The 16,780-nt window shown below is 51.6% G+C and overlaps 1 protein-coding gene across 1 annotated transcript; it reads right to left on the bottom strand.

The window, feature by feature from the left end:
* Nucleotides 1–3,175: 3,175 nt before the first annotated feature.
* On the bottom strand, nucleotides 3,176–7,460 carry LOC142048976 (ubiquitin carboxyl-terminal hydrolase 42-like). The gene is made up of 9 exons (XM_075076324.1): nucleotides 7,436–7,460; nucleotides 6,627–6,827; nucleotides 6,060–6,170; nucleotides 5,446–5,516; nucleotides 4,913–4,995; nucleotides 4,030–4,141; nucleotides 3,502–3,642; nucleotides 3,288–3,388; nucleotides 3,176–3,185 (listed from the first exon to the last, which is right to left on the bottom strand). The coding sequence occupies exons 1-9, from the start codon at nucleotides 7,458–7,460 to the stop codon at nucleotides 3,176–3,178; spliced, it is 855 nt and encodes a 284-aa protein (XP_074932425.1).
* Nucleotides 7,461–16,780: the final 9,320 nt, after the last annotated feature.

A 16,780-nucleotide genomic window follows, 5' to 3' on the forward strand; every position in this document is an offset into this window, starting at 1 on the left:
GCTCCTCAAGTGGAAACAACTCAAGCACCTTACTCAGACAGAGCAGACATGGAGGATTGGAGAGTGTTTGGTGACGACAAGCTGCAAGCCCCAGGGCTGGAGTCCCCAGCCCACGTGGGCCCTGGCAGACGGACAAAGGGGTCTCAGCACCCCCGGACCACCCTCTGCCTGTGGCTCTCTCTGCTCCTCAGCCCCACAGGGCTCTGGCTGGGAGATGGGAACAGCGTGGGGGGGAAGGGGATCACTGGCTGAAGGGAGTGCTCCAGCCCACCGGGGAGGGTCCCTGCCAGCCCCGTGCCCTTCTGCTCTCTCCAGCTGGTGCAGGACAGCAGCAGGGTTGAAGAATACCTGCAGCAGAGCCTGCCATACCTGAAGGATGCTCAGGCCCCCTTGCGCGAGGCAGCCGTGAGGTTCATCGGTGAGCCACAGCCCCCGCAGTCCCTCTTTGGGCAGCCTGGCCCCAGTCCCCGCCGCTGCACTGGCACCAAGGAGCAGCCCTGCGGCTGCCCGAGCCCCAGCTGCCCCGCGCAGGGCCTTGGCCTCCCTCTCCCACCCCTGCCCACGCAGGTGGCCTTGGTGGCCGCCTCGCTCAGTCCTCGCTCAGGAAACTGGATCTACAACTTGGCTCTCAGAAAAATCAATCCCAAGAACAAACTCAAGAGAATCATCTTAATAGTTACCATTGTTGGAGTTCGAACCCCATGTCCCAGCAGGCCTAAATATGTCAGTCTTCCTGGGGACAGACCCATTAAAATCTACTCCAGGACAACAAAAACTAACAGCAGCTTTAACAAGAAAGCTACAATCGGAATGTCTCTGTAAGCTAATACCCATCAAAAAGGTGTACACACGGAAGACCCTAACAAAGAATGTAATGCTTTATGGCTACTCACATAACAGATGCTCTGCTGGTAGCTTTAACTCCTCCAGCAGGGATTCTTCTAACAGTTACCGAGTAGTTCTTTGGAGTCGGGGAATGATCATCTGTGTATTCTGGAAACAACACAAACAGAGAAAAGAAAATGCTTGAAAATGAACTAGTAGCCAGTGCATCCGAAGACCATGCTTGCTTTCCTCTGTGCAAAGGGCCGCACAAGGCAAATGAATGCTGACAGAGCACAGCCTGAAACAATTAGCTATAGCTCTACTAATTGCGTTCCCGTACTGGGGGGGGACAGTGTGGCAATGCAATCCCTTAAATTGAGCCCCGTCATTTGAGAAGGATGCGAAAGTACTTTAATGTGTCCAGAGGAGGGTGGCAAAGCCGGTGGCAGGGCTGGAAGGCATGTCCTGAGAGGGGCGGCTGAGGACTCTGGCTTTGTCTCATTTGAAGAGAAGGGGGCTGAGGGGGTGACCTCATTGCTCTCTGCAGCTTCCTGCAGAGGGGTTGTGGAGAGGGAGGGGCTGGTCTCTTCTCCCTGGGGTCCAGGGACAGGACTCATGGCAATAGTTCAAAGCTACTCCCATCCTCTGCAGGCACGTAGTGAAGAGGAGGCTGCACTTGATCAGGCTGCCTCCAATCTTGCTGTCACCGATTAGCTCACTTGGTGACCATCAGGTCCCGTCTTGCACCACTAACCTCCATGCACTCCATGAGTCTCCTGGAGTGCCTGCAGCTCACCATGCTGCTTTTCCAGCAGGTGTCAGGGTAGCTGAAGTCCCCCAGCAGGCTGACAGAGCCTGCGAGCGTGATGCCTCCAGTAGCTGGAGGAAGAAGCCTTGGTCAATAGGCTCCCCTCGACCGGGCGGCCTTTGTTGCTTCAGTCTCTAATTCTTCTCCATAGGCTTTCGACCTGCTTGTGGCTATTCTTCAGAGACAGATCTTCACAATCTAGCCATTCCTTGACGCAGAGGTTCCTTCTGAACAGCCTGGAGCCATCGGTAGCCGCACTCCAGTCAGGGGATTTGTCCCGTCAAGTTCCGTAATGGCAACTGGATCGTTGCTTTCTAGCAGCACGGTGGCTTCCAACTCCTCCTGTCTGTTGCCCATGCTGCGTGCATTGGCGTAGAGGCACTTCAGCTGGGCTGGTGGCCATGCCACCTTCTTAGAGGAACGGCCCTTTGCTCCTTTGAGGTAGTTCACTGGCGTCTCCCTGTTGGCTCTTATCACCTGAGGAGCCCCTGACTCACCTCTGTAAGACTGAAAGAAATACAGGAACAGTTAGCACAGCCTCTCTTCTTTCAAAGAGAAGGGGGAGGGAGATTTACTAGAAAAAGTCATGTCAAAATGAAACCTAACATTCCGCATGCCGTCACCTTGCTAAAGAGAGCAGAAATGAGTATCAAGTGAGCCACAGCTCTGGCTGAAGCTTCACCTCTGCAAAGGAAGTCTTGAGTTGAAAAAATAATTAAAAAAGCCCTGAACCCCTCTGTTATTTCTTGCGTGGTCAAACTCTCTACAGAAATCAGGCAACACCGCTTCGGACTGGGTTTGGTTATGAGGAAAATTTTATTGCTTCAATCTAAATGTCAGGTTTGATGGTCAGCATTCTTCTGAGAACGTTTGCCTGCAGCCTTTGCTGGTCGGTCGCAGGTTGCGATGGCAAGCTCAGGCACAAGTACTCAATGCATCTCTCCATAAGCCACACACCTGAAACGCCTGGCAAAGAGTGAGGCAACATTTCCTGGTGATGCTGCAAACGTTGCTTACGTTTTAGTCCTCCCCTCCAGAGCTCTCTTTGGGTATCTCTTCCTTCTTCACTTCCTTGCATTTCTTTTCCAATTTTGCATCACTGGAATGCTCGCTTCTGTCTTTTGCTGCTTTCTTTGGAGTGCAATTTCATCCTCCTCTTCACAGGGGTGTTTCCTCTTGCTGTGTGTTGGTTTTTCATTTGCCTGGCAAGAAACAACAGTCATCTTAGTCTCGGGTTGTTCTTGCAGCCTCTTCACGGCTTCGGTCTCATCCTATCATTTTCCAGCAGCACTTGATATGACACGCAGGAGCCTGAACCAGCACTAGGAGCTGGAAATCAGGCTAGGGTCTTGCAGCCACGTCTGCCCCTTTCAGAGCAGTAACTCATCTTTATGCCCTCTCGGACCTCCATTTTGCCCCTTGTCGCAGCTAGCCAGCCTCAGAGAGCAGGCAGCTGGCGATTTACACAAGCACAGCAGCTTGTTGCAGTGCCAAGCGGGAAGAGTGAAGGAAGGACCTCGCAAACTGCACAACAGACAGAACTCATGCTCTCCTGGGACGGAAAGCAAAACCCACTGAGGGAAAACAGCAACAACAAGGTCAGTAACAGGAGGGGGACTGTATTCCAAACACCCTTTCACACTTGTTATATTACCTGGCATAGAAGAGCAAATACGCGCGCTGGCGCAGAACCGTCTTGATGTCACACAGGCGCACAGAGGCATCGTTCATCTTGTACCACTGTCCATTGCTGCCCTGCAACGAAAGGCAACGCTATCTTTAGACGAACGGCAGGGTTTTGAAAAGAAAAACACAGGCAGGGCACCGCTGAAGGACACACAATACACCAATGCAAAGTTGACTTTTACCTTTACGAAGCAGTAATAGTGTCCTGCCTGACAGCTGGAACCTTCATGCACCAGGACAGCGTACAAGGAATAGAGCAGCGGTTTTCCAGGCGCTTCAGATGTGTATGCGCCAAGGTCCAAATATTCCGGATACTCCACATCCTGAAGAGAGACCAAGAAGACTCAGAAATTATCCTGAGAGCCTTTAGGAAACAGCCTGAGAAAACCTGCTCACCAAACACAGGCTAGAGATCAAGAAATAGCTCTTGCTTCAGCAAAAGCAGGTGTTGCCATTTCATCACTGAAGTGGCAGAAATCTCTGCTCGGCCAAACCAGCTCTTGATGAGCACAGTAGGAACTTAGCTTCACACCCGAACTTTCCTCTTACCACAAGGGAAAGAGCCAGGCATAGCTATTGCATTGATTGTTCTTACATGGCTGCACTCGATAGCCGTTTTGTGCAGATGCTAACAACTTCCAAAAACAGATTCTGCTTTGGGAAAGGTCTCCTTCCAAGCAGACAAAGTCCCAGCGCGCTCATAGACATACCTTGCTAATCTTGCTGCCAGAGAAAGGATCAAATCTCTTCAAGCACACTGTCAGGATGTTGGAGGAACAGTGTATCGTAAGCCTCTTGGACGCAGCGACCAGCTCTTCACACCTTGAAAACAAGCACAGACCCGACTGTTGCAACCTATCTTCTCCCTGCTCCACCCTCCTCCAGGTAGGCTGGAGTTACGGCTTGCTTTGCCCAGCTGTCGGATGCCCGTGTTTGCATCGCAGAGCCCTTCAGCCCGTAGGCTCTCACTGAAGCTACTAGCTTCGTTCAAGGGTGCCTCACTCTGGAGAGCAGCAGGCGACTCTTCACAAGACAAGAACTAGCCACGACACTGCTCAGAGAGCCAGCGGGGGCGGCTGCTGCCCCAAGGACTGAGGTCTCCCCCACAGAGACGCAAGCATCCAAAAAGCCTTTCAAATGAAACTGTTGACTGCTTTCTTGAGGAAGCTGCCATTGTCAAATCCCCCTCCAGAGCTCCTCCCAGCTTCGGCTCACCACCACACAGGGGACGAGTCTTTTCCCCTCTGGACATAGGGCTAGTTCAGCGGGCGGCTTCAGAGCTAGGAAGGCCGACCACCTCCAGGGCAGACAATGCCAGGATTAAAATGCTCATCAAAGCTTTCCAAACATTCAGGCAGAAGGGGAAAAAAACACCTGCCTTAGAAACAAATGTATTATTTTCCAAATTCCGGACGATTCAGGAGGATTAGTTGTATAGGGAAGAAATGAAAAAAAAAACAACAAAAAACCCACAAACCCCAAGCTGTGTCATGAGTGGGTTTCCCAAATAAGTCAAACCATAACTAGTGCTCCCAGACACGCAATCCCATAAGCCAGGATCTACCGGGAAGCTGTCATTAGGCATCATCTTACTTGCTACATCTGTAGCCATTTTCACCACCCAGCAGCTCAGGCCTGACAAAGCCTTCCAGAGCTTCAGCGACAGAGGAGGGTTCCTGGACGAGAAAGAAAGGAGAGCGCTAAGCTGCTGGAAACGCAGCGCCCCAAGAAATAGCTCCCTGTGGGGTACCAGCGCTATCCCAACAAACAGCTACCCCTGGGGGGCACCAGAGTTGCCTGCGGTACGCGTGGTCAAAAGAACAGAAATAACAAAAGCAGTCAGACACGTATTGAGGGAGCCCAGAGCAGGGCGGTAGGACAGTGTCGCCTTGGCTGTAGGAACCATCCGTACTCTTTGCCCAGCTGAAACCCAGCACACGGCACAGGGAGACCATTGACAGAGCTTCCACCTGCGGCGCACGGAAGTCCAGGTCCCTTCCCACCCAACAACAAGCTCTTGCGTGGTAACGGCGCACGGGTTCAAGGCAACGGACTTTACTGGAGATAACCTGGGCCCCCTGCAGGGGCCTTGAAATATTTTGCACCCCAATATCCAAACATCTCACCTGGATATCCAAAGGAACATCCAGGAAGGGCTCGTAGGAATCGGAGACTGCTTGGCAGCTCAAGCACGTGACTAGAAGGCAAATCAAAACGCTCAGCGACAGGGGAAATCAACGGTGCCGGTTTATGCTCTTCCTACCTACTACACCAGTCACATGAACAGCCGTTTCTCACAGGCAGGCAGAAGGGCACAGACAATTCCAGGAGAGCGACAGTTGTGGAAAAGTACCTCTGGATCTCAGAAAGCCCCCAAAGATTTGATGGACAACGGTAGTGGTTTGAGAAGAGATGTCCAAGCTGGAAATAAATGGTAAGGCAGAGAGTTATCTCCTCCAGGAGTTTTACTCGGCCTGAAAACCCTCGGCACAGGTTTTCCTTGACGGGAGTACACGAAGGAGTCCCACGGGCTTCGGAACATTGGAGAGGTAATTTGCCTACTCGCTGCTTCCGCTCAGACAAGCCCTCTGCATGGCATCGACAGCGTAGCGTAAGAACTCGTGGGCGTCCTCCTGCACGCCAAGCTGGAAATGTTCTCCTATGCCTACGAAAGAAGCAGCTCGTAGTTGTCTCGTACCAGAACAGAAGGGAACATGCCAAAGCACCTGAAGCGACTTACGTGTCAGAACACTGACGACAGCCCTAGGCTGGATGGCTCTGGCTGAGGAACGCAGGACGATGTTAACGTGCTCTTCCATTGTGCACATCATGCAGAAGCCTTGCTGACGACCTGAAGAGGGAGGGAGAGAGGGAGGGAAGGAAGCAAGCTTCGCAGGTTAGCAAAATACCAGTAGCAGTGGGAAACCTAATGGACATCTTGAAGTTACAAGGGCAGTCTCCACTCCTCCTCTCCCAAGGTGCCAAGGTCCCAACAAGCCCAGGACACTTTAGTGCGTAGAAAACTTCCTTCAGAGGGCAGCTTAACTGACCCAAGATTTCTGTGCAGTAAGCAAGGAGGGTTGAACTTGCAGGAATAAGGACCGAGACCCAGGGCTAGAAAGAGCTGCCTTTCTGAAGATGAACACCAAGGTACGATAAGCGGCTTCTAGGCTTGAGAGTTCAAAGAACACCAACTTGGCGGGCTGAGAGAGAAGGGCTGCTGTACTCCTTAATCAAATTCCAGGTTCTGGGAATCCTTGGGAAGAGCCCAACAGATTGACAAGGAGATGTTCCTCAAAGGACTCACACGACTGGCTGTGCTCCCGAGAGAGCAGGTAGTTGGCCAGAGGGGGTGTGTACGTCAGGCACTGCAGGACGGAGTTGAGGAAGCACGTGTTGCCCAGGTTGTAGAGCCCCGCTCCAACTCTCTGTTGTTGCTGCCAGGCCATGCAAATCTTCTCTGGGGGAAACAGGATCCTTTGTGGAGGAGCCACTCCCTCGGCAATGACTGCAGGGAAATGACATTTGAAAAGAGATGAGAAGAAATTGCTGCTCGAAAGCCTATTTTAGCAGTCGAGTTCTGTACAGGAGCACCCAGGACAACCAGCCCTAACCTCCAACACAGAAACATTGGGGGAAACCTAACACTGCCCTTGAAATTTGCTGGTCAAGAAACAGTTTTGAAAATCGGCTGTTCCCCGGGTTGCTTTGGCCAAAGTCCAGCAAACCCACAGCCTGATTTCTGTGCCTCGGGCTACCTTCCTTTCCCTCTAGAGTCCTCAATTGGATTAGCAGGCCAAGCCTTCCCTTTTCCTGAGTGTAACTTGACAAAACCAAGCAAGGACCTAGCACAGAAGGTACCCCTACTGATGCCAGACCTTTCTACGAGCAATGACATCTTTCAAAGGCTTGTGCAGAGTGGCAGAGGAGTGACAAAACGTGTTTTCTGCTGTCGAACCGAAAACACCTGGCTGAGTCTGGCTGCTACCAGGAAACGCCCCAGGATTCGCTACTCCAGGTGGTCAGCACGTCAGCATTCAGGGAAGGGGCACCAGCCGCGCCCGCTGCCTTTGGGGATTCGCAAAGCCCAAGCCTGCCGGTGAAGCCGTTACTCACAGGAGTCGTTCCCCGTTGTGGCCATCGCTCCTCTCAGGAACAGAGGGGATAGCTCTGGATGACAGAGGATGTCAGGAGTCCCGTCACCTGATTGCAAAGGAAGAATTGTAGGTCAACAAAATGAGTTTTAAAAATCCACTCAAACAAAACCCACAGAACAGCATCTGCCATCACACCTGTTTCAGTGGTACCTGTAACAGCCGCGGAGCTGCAGGCTGACGCCCTCACCATCGCTGCCACAGGGCCACAGCTCACAGCAATTTCAAAGGCCCATTTGAAAGACTCCAGTGCATGGCACCGCCTCTGAAGAGGACCTGCTGCCGGCCTGTTGCCACCGTTAGCAGCAGAGCCCGCTCTGGCTCTCTAGCCCACACTTCCCCCCTGTCTGCAGGAGCGACTGGCTTTAGGCTGCTGCTCCTGCTTCAACGGCTGCAGTTGCCGCGCTCCTTTTCTGTCACCCTTCCTACTGCATCAGTCAGGGTGGGCTTCTGATGATTCTAGGCTGCCCCAATGCCTCCGACTACGCTGCCACCCCCCTACTTACCTACACTGGGTTCTGGCAAAGAAAGAAGTATTAGCAAATATCCGGCCAGCCTGGAAAGGTGCAATAGCTCGGCCTAGGGCTCGGAAAGTCTAGAACAGCCCCTACTTCTGTCCTGGATCTACCTACTCTATGATCTGTCCTGCAAGTCAGATCAGAATTACCTTTGGGAGACGATGGAAGCTGGGGAGAAGTGGGCAGTAAACGCGGAATGCTTGGAAAAGAGGAGCCACGCGAGGAGCGAAGGCAGGAGCCGAGTTGTCCCCAAGGCCAGCTCAGCCCAACTGGCCTTCCCTGGCCCGCTCCTCAGGATCACAAGCCCTGGCCAGGTGAGCTCACAAGCGCCGGGCGGGTGCCGCATCACCGCCCCTTTGTGACACGGGGACGCAGGGGGACGCGCTGCGGCCAGCAGCCGCCACAGACCCGGCAGCTCACGTAGGCATCCGCTGGCAGCCCCTGGGCTTCCCCTCACGCTGCTGGTGAAGGGCCCTTCATCCGCCGGCAGAGCTCCCGCCTCTTCTCTGAGCCCCACGGCCAGGTGAAGACAAGCCTGGCCAGGCCTGTAAGCGTTCCTGCTCACAGCTCTGGCTGGCACACTCAGGTTCCTAAGGCTTTCTTTTCCACTCCTCCCAGGTACAGGACTGTGTCCATGAGCCCTGTGTAGCAAACCACTCGCTCTCTTACATGTTCGTTGCCAAGGCACTTTATCTGCTCCCCCCGATACAGCCACAGGCTGACTCGGAACTAGCGCTACCAAGGAAGTGTCCTCAGCAACTGCGCTGGGTTGACCTTGCCTGGCCACCAGCCCCCCAGCCAGCTGCTCCCTCACCCTGGAGCTCCCCCAAAAGATATGTGGGCAGCTTTTTAGCATCTGGTTTAATGCCTTGGCCTGCTCCGAGGGCAGCCACTGTTGCTTCTGACTGACGAGCAGCTGGTTGTTATTCCTGCCTCACTTGAACTGGCCGCTTTGGCCCTTGCCCCGCCTGCATCGTCTGCTTTATCCCAGGCCTGCTCGACGCAGTTAGTTTGACTCCTGCCAAGCTCAGGACAGTTATCTGGACATTCTCTTTTCATCCTCCACTTGGAACATCCAGTTTAGCCACAGCCTTGCTCGGCTGGCTTATTTTCATCACGCACCTCTCACGATGGCTGGTATTTTCCCTCTTTTGCTTGGGGGGAGGCTCGTTTTGCCCCTTCTCCACACAGGCTCCCTGCATTTACTCCTGCCCTGCTCGGGTGGCCCTTTATGCCCTGGCCAAGGTGGGGTGCCTAGCTTTGCTCCTGCCCTGCTTGCAGCATTTAGGTTTGTCCCTGTCCTGCTCCTTTTGCCCCTGCCCCCACCCCGCTCCCAGCAGCCACTTTGGCCCCTGCCACAGCAGGACTACCAGGGCTCCAGAACCGTTTCCCTGGCAGCAGCCACCGGCCGGGGGCTGTATTTAAGGCTCACACCACAGCCTCGCCTTCCAGGACAAAGTCACCTTCGCTTCCAAGCCCCCTCTAGCACCGCTCCTCCAGCTGCCACCTGGCATTCAGAGGGGCAAAGTTACCTCACTGCCGGACTCATCACCGGCTCGGCGCTCAGGAGCTGCCAGCGCCCGACGCCACCCAGGGAAGCGGAGGGTCCTGGCAGCTGCATGTTGAGCGGGGTGTGCCCGCTCACCACCCAAACGCTTTAGCAATGGCTCTTGTGCTGGGGCAGCGTGGCATTTGTTACCCTTCACAAAGCGCCACGGCAGGCGGGCTGGCTTGGCTGACCGTGGCTGAAGAATGCTTGTGCCCCAAGAGGCTCCGTTTACAGAAGGCATCTTGCCCGTAAGAGGAACTGGCCAGAGTTTTTTTTCTTATTTGACTTTTTACTACTCTTCTTCCCAAGATACCTGCTGAAAAGCAAACAAACAAAAGTTTTAAAATAGATATATGTCAAATATATATACGTATTTCATTGCTGTTATTAGTAAAGGCCCAAGGAGCCTGACCAGAAGCAGCTACCAGGGCTTCCAGGCGCTAGAAAGCTCAGTCAGACCTGTGCAGATGGTGTTTGCCCTCATTAGACATCCCTGACGCTGGAAATGCCAACTTGCAAAGCTCTCTCCAGATCTGATACATTGCCCATCACTGAGGTAAATAACAATGCCTTGACTGAGAGAAACAAAAACAGGAGTGCTCCAACTTTGCTGTCTTTTTTTGACTCCAGAAGCTGTTGCAGCCATCCAAAGCTTCATGCTTTGGGACTGTCTGTCTTCTTCAAGACTAAATACTGTGGGGGTAGATTTCAGGCACGTGTTGGGCCACCTGAGGAGGATCTTCTTGGCCAAGAAGTTTTTCCACCTCTGTAGCTCTCTGCAAGCTCAGAGCACAGAAGGAGAGCCAACTAGTCCGTGATGCTCCTGCCAGGCACCACAAATTGTTCACTGGCACCACCGGAACCCAACAACTTTCACAGAATCATAGAATCATTAAGGTTGCAAAAGGTGTCAAGGATCATCAAGTCCAACCATCAACCCAACACTACCACGTCTCATAAACCATGCCCTGAAGCGCCACGTCTACATGTCTTTGAAATGCGTCCAGGAATGGTGACTCCAGCACCCCTCTGGGCAGCCTCTTCCAATGCCTGACCACTCTTTCAGTAAAGAAATTATTCCTAATACCCAATCTAAACATCCCCTGACGCAGCTTGAGGCCATTTCCTCTTGCCCTATCACTACTAACTTGGGAGAAGAGACCAACACCCACCTCGCTACAACCTCCTTTCAGGTAGTTGTAGAGAGCGAGAAGGTCTTTGCTAAACACAGGCGTGACCGTGCAGCCGAGGAGAGGACCTGCCTCTTGGCTGTCACTGCCTGCTGCTTTGCAGCATCCCAACGCTTCGCTCCAGTGCCTCAGGACCACCTCCAGTGCCGTGGGGACTGGGCACAGAGGAGTGATCCACAACAGGGCAGCGGGGGGGTCTGCTCTTCAGCCCTCTTTCAAGACTCCTGCTTTCCACCTCTCTGGCCTGCTTCCAGGTGCGCTGCCCTTGATCCCGATGTGCTCACGGGAGGTGGTGGAGCAGCAGCGCCTGAAGTCACATAGTAGCTTCCAGGCTGCCTCATCTGCCTTATGTCTTCTCCCTCTTTGATGACCTCGCCTGCCGGCTGCAGCAGGGCTGCTGGCAACGTCCACCGTGGAAAGACAACACAGTTGTGCCTCGCCCTGCCAAGTGACAGCGTAGGGACAGCAGATGCTGACTACATTCCTCCAGGAAAACTCTCCCGCTCTCCTGCTGCCCCCAGCCTGTCCCCCTGCATCCTTCCCCCTCCGATCCCAGGTGTAAGGGACTGGAAGGGTCAATGTCTCAAACATTGCTGTAAAGTGGGATGTAGCAAATGGCAGGCGGGAAATTCATGGACACAGGGCATGGGGGGGTGCGCTGGAGGATGCGCAGTCCCAGGTTCTGCTGGGCCTCACAGCGCAACTTGCTGAGGTCATGCAAAGTTCATTTGAGGAAGGCGTTTATGACCACCCAAAAGACCCCTCGCGACCTCCCCTCAAGATGGCAGCCAACAGAAGGTCATGAAACCTCTGGAACAAGAACCATATAAGCTCACAGGAGGCACAACTGAAGGCGGGGCTTAGACTATAAAAGACACTACAACAAAGAGACTGGCACGTGCCCACCACCGGAGAATCATCGCGTCTGTCGTCATCGGCGCTGGATCCAAGGGTGGTGATGTCTCTCTATCTTTCCCCGTCTCTCTCTTCTCCCCTCCTCTCTCCCCCCCACTTCTTTTACAACTATTCTTAACAAGAACCCCCACCGTCAATGCTTTTCCATCTTTTCAAGTGGGAGCTGCCTTTTCAAGATCAAGTTACTTCTGTGTTGAAATCAAGTGTTTAATTGATCGTTTGGTGGTGTTCCATCTTAATTTAGAACCTTGATCGCTCGTCCTCCTCCTCTCAGGTTGGGACGCGACAGGGTGTAGAGCCTGAGTCCTGTAAGGAGCAGCTGAGGGAACTGGGGTTGTTTAGTCTCCAGAAAAGGAGGCCGAGGGGTAGGACAAGAGGGGATGGCCTCAAGTTGTGCCAGAGGAGGTTTAGACTGGATATCAGGAAAAATTCCTTCACCAAAAAGGTTGCCAAGCCCTGGGACAGGCTGCCCAGGGCAGTGGCTGGGTCACCATCCCTGGAGGTATTTAAAAGGTGTGTAGATGTGGCACTTAGGGACCTGGGTTAGTGGTGGACTTGGCAGTGCTGGGTTTACGGTTGGCCTCGAGGATCTTAAAGCTCTTTTCCAGCCTAAATAATTCTATGATTCTATAAAGGAGGTGCTTGCATTGCTGGGATGGCATTTGAATGAGCCGTTGGTGCTGCTGTTGGTACCCAAGCTGGGCACATGTTTGTAGGAGCTGGGGGATATCAGGGAGGGGGGAGAGTGCACCCAGCAGGGGGAGGCTGACCAGGTGAAGAGGGAGTGCGTGGGGTGGTGGGGGGATACAAGGGAGGTGGAGGCACAGGCACAGAGGCTGGTGCTGGTAGAGTTGGGGCCCGAGTCCTTTGGGCATGTTCGCTGTGCGGGCGGCCTCGACTTGATCCTCTAAAGAAACCGCAAAAATGTGTCACTCTCTGTTACACTCTGCCCTGATCTTAAAGAGGAAAGCAGATGAAGTGGGAGCGTGGTGGCGAGCACTTCTTGTTATCGGCTTAAGCATCTGTCTCCCTGCTTTCTGTCCATTTGAGACTACACTAGATTCTTCATCCTCATCCTTGCCTTCCACAGCCTCCCCTCCAAGAGTTCCCTCAGTCTCCTCTCCTCACCCTCAGCTCTGCCGCCGTGGATGGAGGCTGCCCGTGCTTAAAAGAGACTCCCATCTATCTCCCTCGTGCCAAGTGCCCACCGCTCCGCCGCCACGCCTTGATACACTTAATACTTCACACTCCCGATCTTCCAAGTACTGCACAGATATGAACCGATCTTCTCTCAAACTCGTTTTAGCTTCGGCCACATACGCTTCCTATGTCGGTGCCTCATGATGATGTCTTTGTCCTGCTCTGGTCCCTGAACTGTTATTTTCTTGCTTACCGATTTTGAGATTTTAGGCAATCTGTGGGATGGATCCTGGGTTTTGTTTTGATTCATCTTTAAGATTTGATAAGCACACTGCACCCTTACAATCTGCCTGTAACACACATACACCAAAAGGAAGGACTAACTTGACACTGCAATAATAGATAAAACAGCCTCCTCTCTCTCCAGCCGAGGGAAAGCAGCTTGGCTATCCGGGATGACTAAACTGAAGAGATTCAAAACTGTCAGAAAATAACAGCATTGACTTTTGCAACAATTTCTTCAATTAGTATCAACTAAGTTGTGAAAAAAAGAAAGTTGGAGGCTGATTTCTACTGGGAAATCACTTTCTTCGGCCCTATTCAGCCAGTAATCAAAAGGGTGGCTTTCCATCTGATCCTTTAATTATATTCGGTTTTTATAGGTAATCATGGTTTCCTCAAAAAGCGTTTGTTTTTCAGAGTTCCCTTTTCAATCACAGACTGGAGTTTTATTTTAAATACTCTTACTGCAAGCACAGATCCCTGTTGTTAAAGCCAATTCAAATTAAGCCATTCCAAAATCACTTACCACTTGTATTCTCCGCAACTATCCGGGCGTAGCCTTTTCATTAGAAATCAGCTGTTGTAGAAGTTATGCGTTACAGACTCCTTTAACAGGCTACCAGTAGTAATACATTGAATTTCTGTGGAACACTTACAGTTCCCAGCCTGGTCTGTCACCTGCTGAGCGAATTGTACTGGCTCTCATGGATGACCTTTTGGAGTGGGGAGGGGAAAAGCCAAAAAATCCTATTCAGTTTATCTGAAGATAATTTTTGAAAAGCAATTCTAAAGTTCTAGTTACGTACTAGTTGTGGGTACTGATTGTCCCTGGGGGCCCAGAAGACTTGGTAACGCTGCTTGTCTTAGCAGAGGAACCCAACAGCCCTTGTGAATCAATGCAAACGGCTGGAAAATAAGCTCTACTGAAAGAAAAGAATCACGGCCTATGTTGAAATAAATCTTACCTTCTCTTCCAACAAACTGCCGATGGACAGAGAGGAGATTTGGGAAGTTCAGCGGCCATCGCTGGAGCAGCAGGAGGCGTAACAGTCAGGAGCGGTGGTGGCGGCGGCGGCTGCTGTTGCTGCCGAACCTCCTTACAGAGCCTTTTTGTGTAGCCAGTCCCATTTCTGAGGTTGTTCACAGCCTAGAGGCGGAAAAGCATTGACACAAAGGTAACAGGAAGCTTCAGTAGATATAGGAACAAAAGCCTCCACAGAGTAAAATTACCTGCATATTCCTGTAAATGCCACCAGCCCTAACAGAAATCAACACACAGACACATGCACACACCCCATTAAACACTGATATTAATGACTGGTAACTCAGACCACCTGGTATTTAAAGTACTAATGACTGGTAACTCAGAGTACCTCAGTCACCTGTGCTTGAGGTGATTTACGGTGACCTGGACGATCAACAGTCACCCAAAGATCCAGATGAAGCCCAGTGCACACGAGCCATGGGGCAGAAGTTTGTACGGAGCGCACCATCCTCGTATGCAGCCTCATTGGCAGTGACGGCCTGGAGAGGGGACGAGGCACCAACAGTGGCGGAGGTGATTGATAGACTCCGGGGTTACGAGACAAATCTCTCGTCCTCGCTCGTCTCTGCTGTGGAGAAACTATCCCAAGAGGTCCAGCAACTCAAGGAAGATATGCCCTGCTCCCCACCGCGACAGAGCAGTGTCTCAGCTGTTAGGAACAAGCGTCCTCTGGCTCAGAGGGGATACACACCACGGGCCACTCTATGGTCCTACCTGCGTGACCACGGAGAGGACACGATGAGGTGGGAAAGCAAGCCTACCTCGGCCCTAGAGGCACGAGCGTGTGAGCTGCAAGGACGAAGAGTCTCTCAGGGAGGCTCTTCCAGGAGAGCTGCTGCTCCAGTTTCTGGTGAGCAGGTCCCCAGACAGAGGAGGAGAAGTGCTGATTTTATTTCTGAGCGAACAGAGGGACTCCTGCTTCACATTTACAGGAAGTGAGTTGTGACTGCCATGATCAAGACTAGAGGGGCCCTGCCTCCAGCCAGGTGGAGGAAAGGGACAACCGGGCTTAGTGGACTCTGTGGATCTGATGACCTCTCTTTTAAGGTTCAAAGCCTCTATTTTTATATCACAAACCATCACATTCAGGGTCGAAACCCCTCTTTTAACGCTCAGTGCCTCATTTTGAGGTCCCGAACCCTCACTTTTAGGGTCGAAACCCCTCTTTTAATGCTCAGTGCCTCATTTTTCACCCCAAACCCTCACTTTTAGGGTCCAAGCCCCTCCTTTTCAGGGATAAACCCTCATTTTTCAGTTCCAAAGACTCCCTTTTATTCTCCAAAACCCCTCTTTTAATGCTCAAAGCCTTATACTTAGGACGCAAACCTCACTTCCAGGGTCCAAAGCCCTCTTCTAAAGCTCAAAGCCTCATTTTGAACAGCCAAAGCCTCACTTCCAGGGTCCAAACCCCTCTTTTAACTCTCAAAGCCTCAGTTTTCTGTCCCTAAGTGACACTCGTAGGCTTCAAACCTGTCTTCTACAATCAAAGCCTCCTTTTTATATCCCAAACCCTGACTTTCAGGCTCTAAACCTGTCTTTTTTAGGCTCAAAGCCTCAGTTGTAGAGATCCAAACCTTCACTTCCAGGGTCCAAACCCCACTTTTCAAGACAAACCCTCAGTTTTAGGTCCCAAAGACTCATTTTAAAGCACCCCAAACCTCACTTTTAACATCAAAGCCTTACAGTTAGGACCGCAAACCTCACTGGTAGGGTCCAAAACCCTCCTTTAAAGCTCAAAGCCTCATTTTGAACAGCCAAACCCTCACTTCTAGGACCCAAAGCCCTTGCTTAAGTCTCAAAGCCTAAGTTTTACGTCTCAAACCGTCACTTTTAGCATCAATTCAGGTCTTTTAATGCTCAAACCATCACTTTTTTGCTCTATACCTTCAGTTTTGGAGTCCAAACCTGTCGTTTAAGGCTCAAAGCCTCATTCTGAAAACCCAAACCCTCACTTTCAGTGTCCAAACCCCTCTTGTAAGGCACAAAGCCTCATTCAGAGGTCCCAAACCCTCACTCTTAGGGTCCAAACCAGTCTTTTTTACTGCCAAAGCCTCATTTCTATGTCGCAAACCCTCACTTTCAGGGTCTAAATCCATATTTAAGGCTCAAAGCATTATTTTTAGCTCCCAAAGCCTCATTTTTTGTGTTCCAAATGTCTCTTTTATGGTTCAAAGCCTCTATTTTTGTATCGCAAACCCTCACTTTCAGGGTCGAAACCCCTCTTTTAATGCTCAGTGCCTCATTTTTCACCCCAAACTCTCACTTTTAGGGACAAGCCCCTCCTTTTCAGGGATAAACCCTCATTTTTAAGTTCCAAAGACTCCCTTTTATTCTCCAAAACCCCTCTTTTAATGCTCAAAGCCTTAGAAGTTAGGATGCAAACCTCACTTCCAGGGTCCAAAGCCCTCTTTTAACGCTCAAAGCCTCATTTTTAAGTTCCAAACCCGTCTATCAGGAATTAAAGCCTCAGTTTTTGGTCCCAAACACTATACTTTTAGGGTTTAAACCTGGTTTTTAAACACACAAACCCTCATTTAGAGGTCCCAAACCTGCAGTTTCAGGGTTTAAACCCCTTTTTTAAAGAGAAACACTCGTTTTTACGTCCCAAACCTTCATTCTTAGGGTCCAAACCTGGCTTTCATGATCAAAGCCTCATTCTTAAGTCCCA

The sequence above is a fragment of the Phalacrocorax aristotelis genome, chromosome 30 (genome assembly GCF_949628215.1).
Source record: "Phalacrocorax aristotelis chromosome 30, bGulAri2.1, whole genome shotgun sequence".
Classification (NCBI taxonomy): Eukaryota; Metazoa; Chordata; class Aves; order Suliformes; family Phalacrocoracidae; genus Phalacrocorax; species Phalacrocorax aristotelis.

Bases quoted from the DNA above. Each gene is read 5' to 3' on its own strand.
- LOC142048976 (XM_075076324.1), bottom strand. From the start codon at position 7,460: ATGGCCACAACGGGGAACGACTCCT. The intron at 4,996-5,445 runs GTGAGATGTTTG...TTTCTCGTCCAG, and splicing joins ATGTTCCTTTGGATATCCAG to GAACCCTCCTCTGTCGCTGA. The intron at 3,389-3,501 runs GTAAAAGTCAAC...CTTTCGTTGCAG, and splicing joins ACTATTACTGCTTCGTAAAG to GGCAGCAATGGACAGTGGTA.